We start from the raw sequence: 18,718 nt of genomic DNA on the forward strand, positions 1-18,718 counted from the left end.
GGCAATTTGTGCAACAACCAATTCATGTCGGTGTCTCTTTGTTGTCATCGTTACCGGCATTCCCTTCGAAAAAGTAATGCCTTAGCCCGTGCTTAAAGCTGTTCGGCTACGAACAAGAGTTAAGCACTCTTGCATACACCAATGGAGACAGGCTCATCTAGCTGTAGGCGACTGCGGCGCCGACGAACAAACTACAGCTCAAGATATAGGAGTTAAAACGTCGCTGTGAAACGGCTACGGTGCATAAGTTTACGATTGACGAACTTCGCTTCAAAACTAGTTCAAAACTATATCAATATATTGTAATTACAAGAAACAAATACACTTTAGATACACGTTTTACACCACTTGCATACAATCATAATAAAAAATGAATACAGTACAGAGAAACCATCATGACGAAATTGATAACGTTACATGTCATTGCAACGTCGGCTATAAATGATTTCAAACACCGGCTACATACTATCCCAAAACAGCAAAATCCGTCGTATTACGTTGCTGTCCGGGATCAGGGATGCTCTTCGTACGAACACGAATAATTGTCATTCATAAGCCACTCGTCTAGATATTTAGTTCAAAATACTTGCAAAATCTCTTTAAAACAAAATTTCAATTTTTTACGATTGGTCAAAATAATTGCACGCATAAAACGATTGATTCAAATGCTTTTGAAAAAAAAAAATACAGAAATGTTTATTTGTCTTCGGCTCTTCGTAAGTTTTGTTCGCTGAGTATAAAGACTACGAAGAAAAACATCATTATTGAACAAGCAATAGCCTAAATATGGGAACACGCTAGTTGCCTTGTCTGAAAATCGACAAACACATGTATCACGGTTGCTTGACTGATGTGCAAAATGCCTATTATGCTACTGTATAGGCTAAGGACGCCCAGCTAGCTTGTACACAATGTACAGTGTACACTAAAGATGTTCGTAAAAGCTACAAATGGTCAAGAAATCAACGAAAATTTTTGAAAAAACATGACGCGCAAAATCTCCGTGCAAACAAACACATCTTCATGCGAATAGCATGCGGCCTGTGCACTTTGCAAGTTTAGGAAGTATTTGTAACAGAACTTTACAATGTTTAACAGCAAATAGGTGAGCTACATCATGGCTATCTAGAATAGAAATAATGTACAGACTGTCAATTACAGTCCTTCTAAGTAACTATCGTCGTCGTCGTGTGAGCATCTGGGGCCGAGGGTCTATCCTTTTACCACCCCAGATTCACGATGTTACCGGACTACACTGGAAGGCTACTAAGAGCAGCCAGTCTTTGGTTTCATCATCCATAACACGCAGACCTTCCACTCCGTTAGGTGGCTTGAAGATGGAGCAGTCATTGATGATGTGGTCTGCGGTCTGTTCCTCGCGCACAGTAACTATGAGTATTGAGTACATTGTAATTTCCTTCGAATAACATGCAGCCCACTTACACAATTAGTGCCTTGTAGTTGGTAAAACAATGCCATAACACCTTGAATGGCGCTTTATTTAAAAAACAAGAAAAACAATTTATAATATGGTTGTTATAATCTCGTTTACCGGACTGTTAAATTGTGCTCCGACTAAAACTGGTCTGTGAGGCAAATAGGCCAAGTTTAGGACCGAGAAGCAAAACACTGCCTTAAACTCCCAATCAGATAAATTATGAAACACTGGCAAGGCTGAAGAAACGATGGCAAGCTCTCTTGAAGACAATCCAAAAAGTGATTATGGTGGTAACGAACATTCTTCTTTTACCAGTTTATGCATAATGAAGTGACAAATGTAACCATTTCTTTAAATAACAATGGTAGTGGTTTGTTGTTATTTATGACATCCGTTTTGCATGCACTGTTACGGTTGACAATACGCTGGTCACCGTCTACGTCTTACGTTGTCGTTTTGAACACAAAATGACGTAAGTCTGCATCCACTACGTTCAATTGTTGGATCTCAACTGATTTTGATATGATTGCCATCAGGAACAGCCAGCTGCACGAATGCGACTTAGCACGGATTTTCTCTAATCATTAGGAACATCCGGTCATAACTTAATTATCGTTTCGGGGTCGGACAGCGAGACATGCGGAAAAAAAGAGTAAATGTATGGAAAAAATCCGTTTCGAGCCGGATAGTCGGGTTGCTTGGGTTCGGTTATACCAGGTGTGAGTGTAGGTAGCTAATCTTCGTGGTCACCTTTAGGCATGCAACTGAGTGTCTTTTAAACAGAATCGTATGCTTTTGAGTGGTGTCGAACCGACGGCCCTTTCGAACGTCGAGCCAGGGCTCTCACCACTCGGCTATGTGGCCGCACTGTTTGTTGTCTGAACAAATAAGATCAACGGCTGCACGAAATGAACATAATGAAAGCATAATTATTTTGGCAAACAGATTAGAACATGAAAACCACTCATTGTTATCATGAGATTAAAGAACGCAGTGGCAATTTTGGCGATATGCGATAAGGAAATAGAAGCAAAGTATTTTTACAGCCATATACACCACAAGCGATAAAACTGGATAAATCAATAAAACTTTATAGACTTAAAATACGTTTAATACAAACCAAACGTAAAATACAAACCATTCATCTCGACAACACTTCCTCTGAAGACACATGAAATCAAGAACAACCACGGAAGAGGGAAGACACAGAAAATCTGCACCAAAGAACCGAAAAAATTGAAACGTTTAGAGATTCAAATCCTCTGTTTTGGTTGGGCATTACGCAGGCAATTTTCTTTGATTGGTAAATTCCAGATGGGAGAGAAAAGTATTGGCAACAACAACACAAAAAGTTACACAAATGATAGAAACTGGTTGTCACAGGTTTTACAAATTAGTGTCATGCAACTTAACTGTGTTGTCAAGATATTTGGTTCTCTACAAATAAACAATGCTTAACTATGTAGCTTTAAGATATCCTGCCTTACTCCAGAGAGGCACACAGTGAATTCCACTAGGAAGACAATTTAGTGTCACAATGATTTTAACGAATTGAGAGTTTTATGTGTGCGTGTGCCATAGTCGCACTTAATTAAAAAGTAATTTTATGTACAGCAAGATCGATAAAAATAAAACACACGAAAATGCAGAAAAAGAATTAAATAAAACTAAAACACAAACTGTCAGTAACAGTTTTACTGTGAGCAGAATTTGGAAGTTAAAACCAGAAGAATCTAAAAAGTTCATATGATTTAAAACCGGAATTAATGTCACTATACAAATGTGCCATCAGAAGAGAAAGAAAACCACTGCTTGCAATGAAACTGTCCATACAACCAGAAAGGTCAAGGACGTCCTTCTGCGTATCTCTTTCCCACGGCAAACACGTCAATTTCCGGTTTAATTTTATCGTACAGATGAGGAAAAGCATTAACCGCTTCGTACTTGATCCTGCACTCCTCGTACAAAGTGAGGTCAAACATTTCATTAAACTCTTCCTCAGTCATGAAGGTATCGGCATACAAGAAAGAATAGCCACCGCTCTCCCGAATAAACTTTTCCATCGACCGCATTGTCCCAACCACGTCGTATCTAGAAAGTAGTAAACAGCTAAACCGCATCTATGAACCATGTTGCTGCAAGACTTGTTTCCGTTAGGAATAATTTCAACACCAACCAATTTCGGTTTGGCTTCCACTAGAGGTGTACTTACTGTACAGGAGCCGGAGGTTTGGAGGATTTTGGAGCTGGAGTGGAACCGAGTCTTAAATTCATGGCAAAAACAGAAGCCGAAGTCTGATTTTTTGCCAGTTGATACATTTAGCGTACAAATATTTAAGCTGTACTTTGCGCAGTTATTATTTTTATGTACTTCTATGCGTTTATTTTCCAAGCAATAACTTTTTCATTTAAAAATATGCTTTTCTTTTCAATGACAGGGATAGAGAAGGTAGAAGTTATAGTATACGAAAATCTAGATAGGGGTTTTTGCAGGGATATCTAGAGAAGGGGATACGAAGGCTCACAGCGATTGCCTTATTCTGATGACACTACCAGGGCGGTAGTTTGCAGCGCGTGAAACATGCGGTTCTTTTCAAAATTGCAGAAAGTTTTGTAGTGCAACTGGTACAGTGAGCTACAGAAGACAATTAGTAAATGTAACATAGAGCATATTTGAAGAATACTTCTTTGGAAAGAAAGTTGAAAAGTTACCAGAAAGCTGTTTTTCTTAACAAAGCCTTTGCGGTAGACTAAATGTACAGCAAGTATACGGGTAGTTGAATTAACAAGTAACCATAAGCATGCAGTGAGTATCCAGGCCTGATGCTGACAGCGCAATCCAGGTTAACATAACAAGATTTATTAAACTACTATCGATGCCAATTGTTATTTTACGATAAACAGAGATTGTTTACGATAAACAATAGCCCTTCTATTGTCATACGTAATCAGGGCTGCAATTTTTTCTTTCTTGTCGAACGACCAAAAATTCTGCGTTTGTTTGTCGAATAGTGGTATGACGTCACAAGAGTTAGATTATAAGCGTTCGATTATAAGCGATCGCCCAGTACGTTCATCGCATCGATCAGCGATTTTGTAATGGCGAGATGGTTTGCCTTTGAAGCGAATGCTTGATTCGTAGTCGCCGTTTGCTTTATGGCGGAGGAACTTGGCCTGTTGCGTCGAGTTTCTTCTACTATAACGCCAGCCATTTTTTTATGATTTAAATTTTTCTGTGTTAAAAACTCTTAGGGAAGAATGGATATACAGCACTGCAAGTTACAGAAATCAGACGAAGATGTTAGATGTATTTACCGTAGTTCGTCTCGTAACTCGTTGAAGAGCGTTCCAGCTTCAGACCTAGATCTATCGATTGTTGGTGGTACTTCAACATGAGATTGAGAGGTCGTTGCAACTTCCTGATCGCTTCCTGATGAGCTTGAACATCTAGTGAAGACGTGCTATCGCCAGGGCCTGACCTTATATTTGCAGATGGAAGCTCACCGACCGAACTTGAACTGCTTGTTGGTTGTGCTTGGGCAAACTCAGAAACGTTATCACTGTCTCGTCGAGAAGCATGCTTTTGCTTACCACTATTAAATTAAACATGTTCAAAATTGAGAATGCTTTGCGACGTTAGGCTACTAAACGCTATTAGCCGGAAGTTTACCTGAATGATAAGTTCCAAAGTGACATGGCAATGCTTCTCTCGATAGCTCCTTCGAACAGATCCCGCACTTCACTCGCTGTTTGCTGAACCTTAACCGCTTCTCGGTAAGACCGACCGAAGCTTTTGCCATCTGTGTTGTCGGAGGATTCTATCGTTTTTTAGTCATTACCGGATACTGACTAACTGAAGATTATCCTATCTGTAGTTGGGCAAAGCTATGCTGTGCTTACAACTTGCCTATTACCTTGCCTTGTCCAATAAATGTCCACTCCCAGTGACTACCTCTACCTACTATTCTTCTAAAAGCGAACTCTTATATATAGCGACCTTTCTTATCTCTGTTTCTGATTCTGAACATCTGGTCGGAAACTAGGCTATTTTCTTGATGTAAAAAACTTGCGTAATAAGTAGGCTTTATTGTGTTCTTTTATTATGTGCTTCTGCGATTATTTTCTCGTGTATCAATCACCTGCTTTAAGTTATATAACGGAAAGGAAATCTTAAATTTGTTTTCGTCATCATGCACTGGCTACATAAATCCATCATTGTTAAATCTTTCAAAGGATGGCATCTCGCCTGGTGCGAGACAAATTTCCTGCAAATGTCCAGACTTCCCAGCCAGCAAACTTGTTGATACATGTCATGCATTGTGATTCAACATCTGCAGACGTTGAATCAATGTAAAAACGACGGGTTTTGCTAGCTGGGTTGTGTGCTTTTGTGAATGTGCAACATCGCCCATTACGTAATCACAGAAACTCTTTTAGTGGAAGGAAGTCGACTTCCAACCGTGTTTATCTGTCTACTATTTTTTATTCACGTTGCAAAACATTTCAGCAATCTTGGAACAACAAATGCATAAGTCAGACATAAATACACACTTGCAAACACGTTGACAACTAAAAGTAGCCTACTTCGGTTATTTTATCTATAAAAGAAACCCGTTGTGTCGAATAGCACGAAACGTGTGTGGCGAAATGTTTGATGACAGGCGTTAGAACTTCGATCAAAGCATTTTCCCGCAGTGTTCAAAATGTTCTGGAAGAGAACTCCTTTCCATAAAAATAGCGGCTTTTTTATTTGTATTTCTGAACATCTGGTCGGAAACTAGGCTGTTTTCTACATGTGAAAAACTTTCATAGCAAGTATCCAACAGTCATTTTACCAGAGCAATATTGTTAATTGGCTCAAACGCGAAATACGAACTGGCATATACGTTGACAACTCAACATAGCCTAGGTTATTTCATCTATAAAAGAAACCCGTAGTGTCGAATAGCACGAAGCGTGTGTTGCGAAATGTTTGATGCCAGGCGTTGGAACTTCGATCAAAGCATTCTCCCGCAGTGTTCAAAATGGCGGCGCTGACGCCTTGGGAGTTTCGCGTGTGAAGCGTCGCTTTTAGACCTTGCTTTGAAGTAGGCTACCTGGCGCAAGAAAGTTTACGTAAGTCAGCACTTTTATAATTGCATCCCAAATATCCATTTTTTATGCATTAGGGATGATTTGTGAGTTATTATAATATGATAGTCTCTCGATAGAGGCATAGCAAATTGCTTGCGAGAAAACTTTACGTAACAGGCTACGATTACCTTCTGATGAAAACATAAATTAAACATTTTCGGCTACAACGCAGAAGTAGCTTTGTCCATAGCAGGTTAACATTTCAAAGTTGAGATAATTAATTACCTTGTCAATACGGAGTTTCAAAGAGAGAACAGGCTGTACACTACACCAAAAGAAAAATTATTTTTTACGAACCTTTCTTTCCTTTTCACTTTTCCTGGAACTCCGTATACACCAAGGTCGAAGAACATACCATAATCACCGTTGGGGCACATTTGCTCGGGCCGCGGGGGACGCAACTGGCCCTTATGACGCCCGTGGTTGTACAACCGACATGGGTAGATAAGTACAGGATATGTATCAAAAAGTTCTTCAGCCAGATCAATCGATTTCTCTAGAACCGTCATTGGTAAAACTATATCTTGGAATACCTGTTGATACACAAAGATATTGATTTAAGAATTAAGATGAAACTTTGCAAAGGTCAGGCTCGGATGAAATATAACAAAGTTTAACCAACAAAGACTGTTTAGTCTGAGGCTATGACTACGTATGCTGTGTGCATTGGAGCAACACACTTTGGAGTAAGGACAGCTCTTCATTAAGCGGCACTTAGTGGCTGAAATAACTTGCAGACAATAACACCTTAACAAGAAAGAACTTCACTCAGTCAATCTACTGCGTTGTTTGTTCGAAGCCTCTACAAGTATGCTTCATCAGGATTAAGCTTTCAAAGAGGCTTTCTCAGTTGGATGATAAAGATTCCCGCAAAGAGTAATAAAAATATATAAAGCAGATCGGTTTTTCTATTTTTTTCATGATTTAATAAGCGACATTTTATACTTTTAGAGTATTGCCAAACAAAAATAAAAAAAAACTGTTTTGGTTGTATGATGTTCAAGTGATATATCACTAGTTCAAGTTACAACCTTGAATAGTCACCAGGACACGAAGCTGTGTAATATCAAACATGTAAAACGATAAACGATACAACATACCTGCTTGGTGAAAGTCAACGCCCTTATGCCAGGTGTAGTGGTAAATTTTAGAAAAGCGGGTTTAGGAGGGCAAAGCCAGCCCATCAAATAACGGAATATCGGATGGTTTCCAAACGGTATCATGGCCTCGACAACCCAAAATATCGAGCGATTGTGTCGCAAAAGATATTGCTCCAGAGGAATATATTCGTCACTCTCGCCATCCTTCAAGAATCGTTCAACATGCTTATAAAACCAAGGCTTGTACCACCTGAAAGTTATTATGTTTTATTATCTTCATATACTATTAACATAAAACAGTGTAACTAATCCGGCTCAAGGTTGAATATGTCCATTTCTTGACTCATGTCGTCAATCGATGTGTCAATAATGCAAAAATGGCGATTTTAACTTTGTAGCTACCAAAATACAATAATAAGTTCTCTTCCTCTTCAATTTCAGCACAAATTGAGTGCTGGCCAAGTGGCCATGTCAGAAAACGTAGCATATCTTTAATGGCTGTCATTCTCGTGATAGTCGACTGCCGACGTACGTAAAACAATGTTGATTCGTCATAGCACATGACTAGGGAACTGTGTTCCGAAAGCTAGTGTAATTTGATATTGCCAAAAAACACCGGCAGCATCAGGCTATAACAGATCGTTTGAATCTACACTGTGAAATGTTGATAAAAATAGTTTCCGAAAGTAAAGAAGTATATAATATGTAAAACAATGAGCTGTACAATGCGGTGATGTAGACTATATTCAAATAAGTTTCTACTGCATCCTTAATCACTCGATTCAACGTGTTCGCGGATATCAAAAGCTTCAGAAGCTGTAATTCAATCATTTACCTGGCGACGAGATTAACTTTCTTTTTCTCTTCTTCACAGGTGACATCAGCAAAATTACCTGTCATAATCACCGCCTCATGCTTGCTGAACACAATTGTTTCAAGAAAGTCTGGTGTTAAAGCTTCTTTGTCTAAAGCTCCAGACAATTTGCGAATTTGACTGCAGTAATTACTTTGGCCAAGTATTGGAGAATAGCGCAAATGAACATAAGGTTTTACTTTTATTATCTTTAACTCAATTGCAACAAGTAAACCAAGAGACCCATGTGACCAAGGCAGACAGTGGAAAAGATCTTGATTTTCGTTGTTGCTTGTCGCTCTGATCAAGCTCCCATCGGCCAGTACCACGTCATAAGACTCAACACATTCTTGATAAAAACCTACGTTATGTGAATACGTTGTCATGCCAACCGCCAAACCTAACCCTCCGCAAGTCGCGTCTCCGATTTCTAGAGTCACCGCTAAGATATAACCCCGAGGTATGAGAAACTTTGTGATATCGCGAACAGAGACCATGGGCTCAACTTGAACGACCATTCTCTCTTCATCAAGGCTTAATATGTCGTACAACGGCACAGGAATCTTATGGCATTTTTTCTTCTGGAAAAACCTTGTTGACAAACTGAGCCAGTTAGGCCTTGCAGTGCACATCGGTTTCTGAAGTGAAGGGTCAAGATCATTCCATTTTAACACGTGTTGCTGAATTAATTTCACTCGTTTGTCATGCTTATGAGGGGTCGAGAAAAAAGTTCTTTGTACCCAGTTCCTCAACTGAAAGCAGAGATCAAAGAGATAACTTACAGGAAGACAAAAAAGAACCACTACCAAGCCACGGTGATCTTCAAGCCACCTAATCAACTTGGTTTTGTTGACAATCATACCGGCAGGTTAAACATTCAAACTGTGTTACCTGACACCACCTTTAACACATCAAAACAATGTTGATACATATCTGCTCAGTTTCACAGAAAAAGTAACACAGTGTAAGCTTGCATTTGTTTGGACGACATCAGAAAAGCGAAAAAATAAGGTACGTGTACAACTATTATTGCATGAGTAAAAAAAACAAACACGAAATTCAGTTAATAAATGTAATGTATGCAGCAGAGACATTAAGCATTTGCAATTTCTTTCAATTTGTAGCAACTAGTTATATAGTGCATATACGATTATATGGTAACTGATAGCTGTATAAAGAGCTCAAACGTTGTATTAAATGTTCTTAATCGTATCCCAAACAATGCCTGCAAGCAACAAAAATAAATATTTTCTTCAAACCACTGAACATCCTAGTGATTTCTAACATTCTAAGCTGAACTGTCTAGTGTCCAGCTGTCCACATGTGTCATTTTTCTTGATTAGCATCCACAAAAATTAAAACATAAATAATGTAATTCAACCAACAACCAAGACAAAAATTAAGTGGTGTCTTTATGCATTAAAAATAAATAAGATCGTATTACAACTGCATTGATCCGAGATCGTTTTGAACAGATGAAATCTGTTGTACTTCTTTATGTAGTACGACAATATTCATATTACAATCAAACACTCTTCGCCCAAGTACAAACAGCAACAATTGTAAAGATTAAGAAGTGACATCATACCAAAATATACGAGCACATACCAAGGATATCTTAGAATTACTTAGAATTAATTTCTAAGATATCCTTGGTATGTACATCTTAACATCCGAAAATCTTGTATATAATATGGTTTAATTCCAGCACAAAACATGTGCCATTGACTATATCTTACAACTTAATGAAATTAATTCTAACTTAGCTTAGTCTGTTGAGATACAAGAGAAAATTTGGGTAAGGGTTGTGTTAAAAAGCATCATAATTATGTTCAATCTATGAAAAAGAGGATGACAAAACATGAAAAATACAAGTAGCCAGTAGCCATGTTACTGCAAGGATTTATGAATCAACAATGAGAAGGACAATTTGTGTTATAACTTAGCAAAAACAATGTGTGTAAGAGACATAAATTGAGAAACAGTGTGACAAAGATTCAATTCAGTAAGAGTCTACTGTGGACTGTTGTGACATCATTTAGCTTCAAATTACTTTGGTAGCCGATATGATTACCTTATTGAATCTTACAAGACATTCAAACGGAAGCAGCCTCCGCAGACTTAATATACAAAATAATGGCAGTAAATGTTTAAACTTTGAACTCATATTTTATGCGCTGATGTGAAAAAAGTAATTCTGAAACTAAAGATTTTATATTTGTAAGACAACTACCACAAGTATAGTTTTGTCTTAAGACAGTTTTTGTGGATGAATGATGAAAACATTGCTTTTTGGAAAAGTATATTATTACATAAAAGAAAAATATTTTCAATAGCCATACAGTTTAGTAACAAACCTTTAAATAAAATTTCAAATCTAGTTTGTTGCAAACAAAAATACGTTTTTAGAGATAAGGTAGCTGCATTTTTAAGTGCATGCACTGCAATGAGTGTATATATGTATCATAGGCTAATCATTTTCAACTGCCAATGTTATGTCCACTAAACCAGGGCTTCTCAAACTATGGGTCGCGACCCCAAATGGGGTCGCGTAATGAAATTTTGGGGTCGTAATGAAATTCTAGTGCCGGTGGGTTGTAGTCTTGCCATGATGTCAATTGACCGCAACCGTCGGTGCGAAATGTCGAACGATAAAATATAATCAATCGTAACAATTGATGCATTGTTACGCTATCATTGCTGTAACGTGCTGACCAAAAGTAACCTTATCGCTCGCATAATGATTTCAGAGTAGCTTATCAACTAGTTTCTGAAGGAACCAGTTACAAGATTAATTGACTATGGATCAGTGGTTAGGTTCCGTAGATTCATGCGGTAACAATTGCAAGCACAAAGAAAACAATTGAAAAGTCAGAAAGAAAAAGAAAATATAATGATCAAAATGATCCGTTTTAATGTCATTAACGTGGATGTCCCCATAATGCAACAAAACTTTAATTGCAACAAAACTGTTGGTGTTTTATTTAAATCCAAGATGTTGAAACTTGACTTTAATCCGATCATATATTTAAATGAAAAACGTATCTGCTTTGAGACCTAGTGAAATATTTAGGAGTAATAATTAACGACTTGCTATCCGATGATGAAGACACGAAACGACAATTACGGTCGTTGTATTGTGCTGGAAACATGTTAAAAGCAAGGTTTTCCAAATGTTCGATTGCTGTTAAAAATGTGTTGTTTCGTTCCTATTGTATTCCTTTTTATGCCTGTCAACTATGGTGCAACTATTTTTCAACCAATAGTAATCGCTTACGTGTTGGATACAATAATTGTTGCAGAATGTTGTTTAATCTGCGGAGACGACGCAGCATCACCTCTGCATTCGTTGATAACAATACCACAACTTTTCAAGCTCTCATTCGTAAAAAATTATACCAGTTTGTAACACGATGTAACTTGTTTTCCAATCAATGAATTAATGAAATAATGCCAACAGACTGTTACTATCAATCTTTGTATGTGGTACAATGCAACTCAGCTCTCCACAACTTTGCAAGCTCTCATTCGTAAAAATTATACCAGTTTGTAACACGATGTAACTTGTTTTCCAATCAATGAATTTATGAAATAATGCCAACAGACTGTTACTATCAATCTTTGTATGTGGTACAATGCAACTCAGCTCTTCGGAGTTGAGTATCTGCTTTGTTTCTACATTTTATGTTTGATTGTAAAATGGACCATGTTGAGTCTGATGTAAATAAATAAATAAATAAATAAATGGGGTCGCATAGAAATATAATATATTTTTCAAAATGGGGTCGCAGAGCAAAAAAGTTTGAGAAGCCCTGCACTAAACTACAGTGAAACCCCTGTTGGCAACCAGCTTTATAACAAGACCACCCCAATTATCACAAACACTTCACCATGATCCCATTTTATCTCAATGACGTGACAACACCAGTTTCCAGACTGAAATGACTAAATAATTGGTTTGAAGCTGCCAATTAAACTCTACAAAAGCAACCATTTGCACTATTAGCCCATAAAAGATGGGAGCAAGTCTTTTTGGCGCCGACAGTTAGGCACGCCACAGTGTGCGCGCCTACTTGGACCCTAAAAGATTAGGGAACACTTTTAGGATCAGATAGAACATTTTTTAGAGATCATCTGTAACTTAACATTTAAAGACATTATCTTCTGTTGAGTTATATATGTATTTTGGGTCGGTTATTGTAAGTTTACTTGCTTGTTTAAAAAAAATAACATGGCAACACTTGTTGAAATTTTACATAGATTGCTTCAAGAGTGGATGTATTTCTGACAAACATATTGCTAACAAAGCACAATCCACTAGCAGAATTATCCTGCTAGTGTTACTACGTAAATACAGTCTCATGAGTGGTCAGGTAAGCGGGTCTGCCACTATTCGGCGAGTCCGATTCGGCTAATCCGATTCGGCAAGTTCCCTATTCGGCGAGAGCCTACTTCCTTTCAATCCAAGCTGTAGGCCACACATTTGTTGATCCTGAAACTAATCATTTTAACTATTCAAAAGTACTAACTTATAGATATAAACATGATTTTTTTTGTAACATTTTATTTTTTTTTATTTTCCCTTCACATCTTAAATTTTTCTGAAGGTGTTGCGACCGTGCCACATTTCTTTTAACTCAATAACTTACTTCGGTCACAAGCACATTTTAACGTTCGCGTTTTGTCACTTCTACCTTAAAAACAACTGAAATGACATGACGAATTCAAGCACGTTTTAGCGTTCGCGTTTTGTCGCTTCTACCTTTGCTATGTTGACGTGTATTGTTTTTGAAATGATGGTCAGAAATAAAAACAACTGAACTGACATGACGAATTTTAATTTAATAGTTCAAACATTTTATTTTTATTCCTTTCTGCACCTTCAGCGACGTTAAAACGATGTGAAAACAGTTAGGCTACGGTACCCGATAATTCCCTTTCAAAAATAAAATTTCAAAAACTCGCCGAATAGGGCACTCGCCGAATAGAGAACTCGCCAAATCGGACTAGCCGAATCGGACTCGCCGAAACGGGCCATTCTGCAGGTAAGCGGGGTTCCACTGCATATATTTTAAAGCTATCTAACAGCTATTCCATGCTGAGTTGTACTTGAATTGCTGAAATGCAACATGATTGTCAACAACAAACAAGCATTTTCATATTAAGCAAAACTGCACTCACTCCCATGCAAAAAATAAAAAAAATAAAAATTCACATTAATCCATGGCACTTTCTTGATAAACCAAAGTGGTAGGCTACCTTAATCAACAATCTGATTATTGCCTTAGTTTAAGGTATGAAAACCTTTAATTGTTGAGTATGTGGGCAATTGTTGGGTATAATTTGTGGACTGAAACTACAAAATGCTGAACGACAAGCATACAATAATCATTGTTAATTATTATGTCAGTTCTGTTGATTATTAAACTCAAACACATTAAACTGAATACATATAATTACAAGATCATTTTATATGTTACACCATTGCAAGTATGATCTTTTGATATCAGTTGACATTATACAATTATAAACAAGAAATGCTATATTTTTAAAAGTATATAGAAGACATTGGAGTATATTTTAATGTTGTTACTCTCACATTACATTACTATACAAGTATACATATCACACGCCTCCGTCAAAGTGATTTCCATTTTTTCACAAATATCAACTTAATAAAAAACCAAAAAATACAATACAAAAACATCATTGTGTTTTTTTTTCATGGTATACTATGAAGTACAACAGTACATGGATACAAAAGTTGGAGCTTATGAACTTTTAAATAGAACACATTCAAAAGTAGGAATATTTGGTACAAAAATGTTCCGGTAAAGACTCATGTCAAAATAACAAGCTGCGTTTAAATTCTAACCGTGTTTATTTTATTGTCTGACCTGTTTCATCATTATGTATATCAACCAATTTTACAATGTTACAAAATTAAATAAAGCCAAGCCCAAGATACTAGTCTACGTCGTACTTAGTTACATGTCGTATCCATAACTATAGACAGGATGCCACTGTTTCGACCTTAAGGTCTCCTCAGTGCAGTAAATCGTACACAAGACTGCATGCCTTGTTACTATATAAGTAACTTAGCGTGGTTTCCATTTGTCATACGCAATGAAACACATTTGAGTACTTTTACCCACCTTGCCAAAGAGCTAAAACTGCCAGAGTAGTGAGCTATGCGCAATGCAACAGCAAGATGTCTGCTAGCAAACTGTTGTTTGAGCAGTAGCAGTATAATGTAGTAAAGTGCAATCAAATTTGCTTTTAAAGGAATTTTTAACACTAGTAGTTTATATTTTTAAATGTGGCATCCACAGCTTATAAAATTTCTTAGACCAAGCTGAATTTATTAAGAAGATTCTACTGTAGTTGTATACTGAGAAGGAATTGCATGAAAATCAAGATATTGATCGATGGTGCTCAAATAATTTTTACAAAGGTAAGGTCAAACAAAAATTACTTAAAAATAGCTGTTAAACACGGAATGGCCCATTTCGGTGAGTCCGATTTGGTGAGTTCCCTATTCGGTGAGAGCCTTTTTCGAAGAGTTCCCTATTCGGTGATTTTTTTTAACTATCGGGTACCGTAGCCTAATTATCATTGCCGTTTCAGGATTAGAGTTAGCGGTTAGGGGTTAGTAGTAAGGCTTAGGGTCTTATTTCAAAAATTCAAAAAATCACCGAATAGGGAACTCTTCGAAAAAGGCTCTCACCGAATCGGACTCACCGAATAGTAGAAGACCCGTTAAACATGCCTTTTCAATGCATGCAATGTTACACTTCAAAGCCTGTTACAGTAATTATAAATATCCAAATTATGTATAGAATTCAAATGTTTTCAGGACAGTACAACTTCAATATAACAGATATCATGTTTTACATTATAGCCTATAGGCCTTTCAAAAAAAGATGAAACTGTATCACACTTAAAATATTCAAGACACAGTTAAAACAAATTCATAGTAATATTACATTTGATGAACAAAATTACAAATTGTGACATTGCTTGTTTTTAGCAACAAACGGTGAAAGATTTGGCCAAGTAGTAAAATGTTTTAACAAATTATTTACTCCAGCTATGACTCTGCTGGGAATATAACATAGCTGGAAATATTTAACAAAATTAAAAATATTATGCAAATAATCCAAACATGTAACAGGCGGTTTTCCGCCATTAATGTGTAAAACATAAGAATACCCATCTTTTGTTTCACCATCAATTACATAGTAAGCAGGTAAAAAATGAAGAAGACGAAATTTGTGCCTCTCATAAAACTTTATTGCACCATGATTAGAACAAAGAACATGCAAGTATACTGCCTTTACTTCTTTACAGGCTACATTTTCATGTGCACATGTAGATGCAAGAAAGTTGTGCAATAAATATGAAGCTAGTCCTTGTCTTCTATAAAGCTTGTGAACTCCAAGACTTAGGATATATGCAATTTTGGTATCAAGTGGAAATGATGACGCAAGTAAATCTCCATCTTCTTTTGAAACTTGCCACCGAGGCTTAATTTCAGCAATTAATACTGCAACAATATTGCCTTTGTAAATTGCAGCTAATGAATAAAAACGCTCATCAAAAGAAACTAATTTATACCAACTATCTGGATACTTAATAGGAAACCACTCATCACATAATTGCTTCAAAGCTGCAATATCTTCACCATCCAAAAACCGGACCTTAAGTTGAGATATGATACTTGGTTTCACACTTTCTCCTTCAATATTCAGAACCATGTTATTGTTGTTGCTGCTTAAATTATTTTTCAGCAATATTCTTTCGGAACTTATGACTTTTGTACAGGACTTGCTGTCAGTCAGTGGCATGTCAATAGCAGTTGTCATTGCAGCATAATTTTTTCATCTTAAAGTTATGAATGAAATGATTTTTGAACTTGGCCAAGAGTATCAAACTTCTATTTTTATTTCTACTATCCTACCGTACTTCCTATAAAAACCTGTCTGTTCCCATAAAGAATTCTCTTTGCTTATCGTCCAAAAGTTTATTTCCTTGCAATACAGAATTTAACAGTGAATCAGTGGCCTATGAAAACTTTTTTTTCTGTTTTTCGTTGAGTATTTGCATTCCAGTAACAAGTACAACAAACGCGATCCGATTCCGAACCAATTGGCTTGGAGTTAAGGCTAGTGTTGCCAAGCCCGCGAATAAATTTCCGACTTAACTTCTATGGTTTGGTTTGTTTGCAGCTGCCTTGCAAATTCCGCGCAACTTTATCTTACTGTCGCGGTACTCCCCTCCATGGAACCCAAATAATAATGTGTTTTGTGCATCACTGGGGAGACAAGCTCGTAGTAGCACGTGATTGGTCCTCTCTTCCACAGTTCTGGAATGTGACGTTAGATTTAGTGAGAGCGCAGTGTTTGTTTCTTCGTTATGAGAGATGCGTTCCTCTCTTGTAAGAAGCCATTTTTTATTTCTGAAACTTGAAAAAGAAAGTTAGTTCGTTTTGGACGTCTGCTTAACGGTCGCTTATTACAGTCAAGCACTGGATATATGTTTAAATGCATAATCGATTTATTTCGGATCTTGTATCAAAGTAATGATTATATATTGGAGATACAACCCTCAACCTTTGGATGTACAGTAACGTGGAATAAACTACTGGACGCAGTGAACAGTGAATACGGTAATAAGTAGGCTACAGAGTTATTGTTATACAGTTACACGGTCGCGTCGCCGAAGCGACTTCCATCACAGTTGCTTCGTAGACCGTGTGGCGCTTAGCAAAGGGCTAAGCTGGTGACCCCAACCCATCCATAAGCGGAAAGGCGACATTGGTGACCCCGACGTGATTGGATTTGGAACGTTGCAACAATTTTTTTATGTAACTTAACTTGGCCTAATTCAACCAACATGGAGTTTATTGTTATTGTAGTGTCACTTTTGGCTATTGTGACGTCATTTTTAACTACCTTACTGTATTTCGTAGTACGTAGCATTAATACTAAGGCAAATAATAACGCCACAGAGGCTTTTCACACTGCTGCACAAAATATTATGAACTTGTCGGCAAACGTACCAGTATCAAAAAAACTTAAATTACCTGTGTTTACTCATAGCAATGTGCAATTATGGTTATCATTGTGTGAATCTGCGTTCATGCAGCACCCTGACATGAGCTCACGTGATAAGTTCGATTGCATCGTTCAAAAATTTGTTCCTAAGCAATTGGCTGATATGACAGAAATTTTGGATAATTGTGTACATTGTGATTTACCGTATGAAAATTTTAAAACTTTGATCACTGCCGAGAATATGAAGTCTTCTACGGAGAGACTTCACGAGTTCTTACATGGTAACAAAGATCGAGGCCTTAAGCCGACCGAGCTCTTAAAGCGTTTACGTCAGTTAGTTGATATAAACGGTAGTGTTCCTGAGAATTTTTTCCTCTCCTTCGCATAGTTTTTCTTGACCGTCTTCCTCCTGGAGTGCGACAACTTTTAACCATCTGTAAGGGTGACGATCTTCAAACGCTCGACGAACGAGCAGATGACATCATTGCTGCGGGAGAGCCATCTAATTCTGCTCCCACGCAAGATACCAATAAACAGCCAGAAATTAACTTCCACTTGGAAAACCGCATTTCTTCACTCGCGGACCGCCTGGAGGAGCTCCAAACCTCCATTACTGCTTCTTCTGACTCTCGTTCATGTACAACCTCGATGTCTACACTGAGCTCGCCTGCGAATTTTAGGCGCTCGGAGCCGAGTACCTCTACTCCGAAAATTACGGACTCCACCGACTTCAAACCCAAACCGAGGTCCAATGACTCAAGGCGTGTTTTATGCTATTACCACCTCACATATGGTAATAAGGCACATCGCTGTGAAAAACCTTGCTCTTGGGTCCCAAGAGGCAAGCCAAAAAACGAATAACGCCGAGGGATGGACGAGTGGGCAGCCTCGGCTCCGCAGGTCCTACGACACATTCCGCTCTTTTCATGATTCTTGACACTCTTACTGACATTAACTTTTGTGTTGATACAGGATCGACCTTTTCGTTGTTGCCGCGTTGTTATACCGACGTTTCCGAACCGCAATCCAGTCTACGCGCAGCTAATCACACTGCGGTTAACATTTTTGGCGAAAGACCATTGACTTTGTCGCTTGGTTTTGACTGCACATTTGAGTGGACGTTCCGCGTTGCAGACGT

General features: G+C 37.7%; 2 protein-coding genes across 3 annotated transcripts; both read right to left on the minus strand.

Moving 5' to 3' along the window:
• Window positions 1–286: 286 nt before the first annotated feature.
• LOC145768200 (delta(24)-sterol reductase-like) lies at window positions 287–13,455 on the minus strand. 2 transcript variants are annotated; one of them, XM_082579685.1, is made up of 4 exons: window positions 8,507–13,455; window positions 7,672–7,921; window positions 6,869–7,104; window positions 287–1,389 (listed from the first exon to the last, which is right to left on the minus strand). In XM_082579685.1, the coding sequence occupies exons 1-4, from the start codon at window positions 9,382–9,384 to the stop codon at window positions 1,347–1,349; spliced, it is 1,407 nt and encodes a 468-aa protein (XP_082435811.1). In that variant the 5' UTR covers window positions 9,385–13,455; the 3' UTR covers window positions 287–1,346. The 2 variants fall into 2 exon arrangements, with proteins under 2 accessions (XP_082435811.1, XP_082435810.1); XM_082579684.1 differs by lacking the exon at window positions 287–1,389 and adding an exon at window positions 2,352–3,529.
• LOC145768904 (N-alpha-acetyltransferase 60-like) lies at window positions 12,742–16,519 on the minus strand. The gene is made up of 2 exons (XM_082580510.1): window positions 15,610–16,519; window positions 12,742–12,855 (listed from the first exon to the last, which is right to left on the minus strand). Exons 1-2 carry the CDS (start codon window positions 16,387–16,389, stop codon window positions 12,742–12,744), a joined length of 894 nt encoding a protein of 297 aa, XP_082436636.1. The 5' UTR covers window positions 16,390–16,519.
• Window positions 16,520–18,718: the final 2,199 nt, after the last annotated feature.

Source organism: Aplidium turbinatum, chromosome 4 (assembly GCF_918807975.1).
Source record: "Aplidium turbinatum chromosome 4, kaAplTurb1.1, whole genome shotgun sequence".
Taxonomy (NCBI): Eukaryota; Metazoa; Chordata; class Ascidiacea; order Aplousobranchia; family Polyclinidae; genus Aplidium; species Aplidium turbinatum.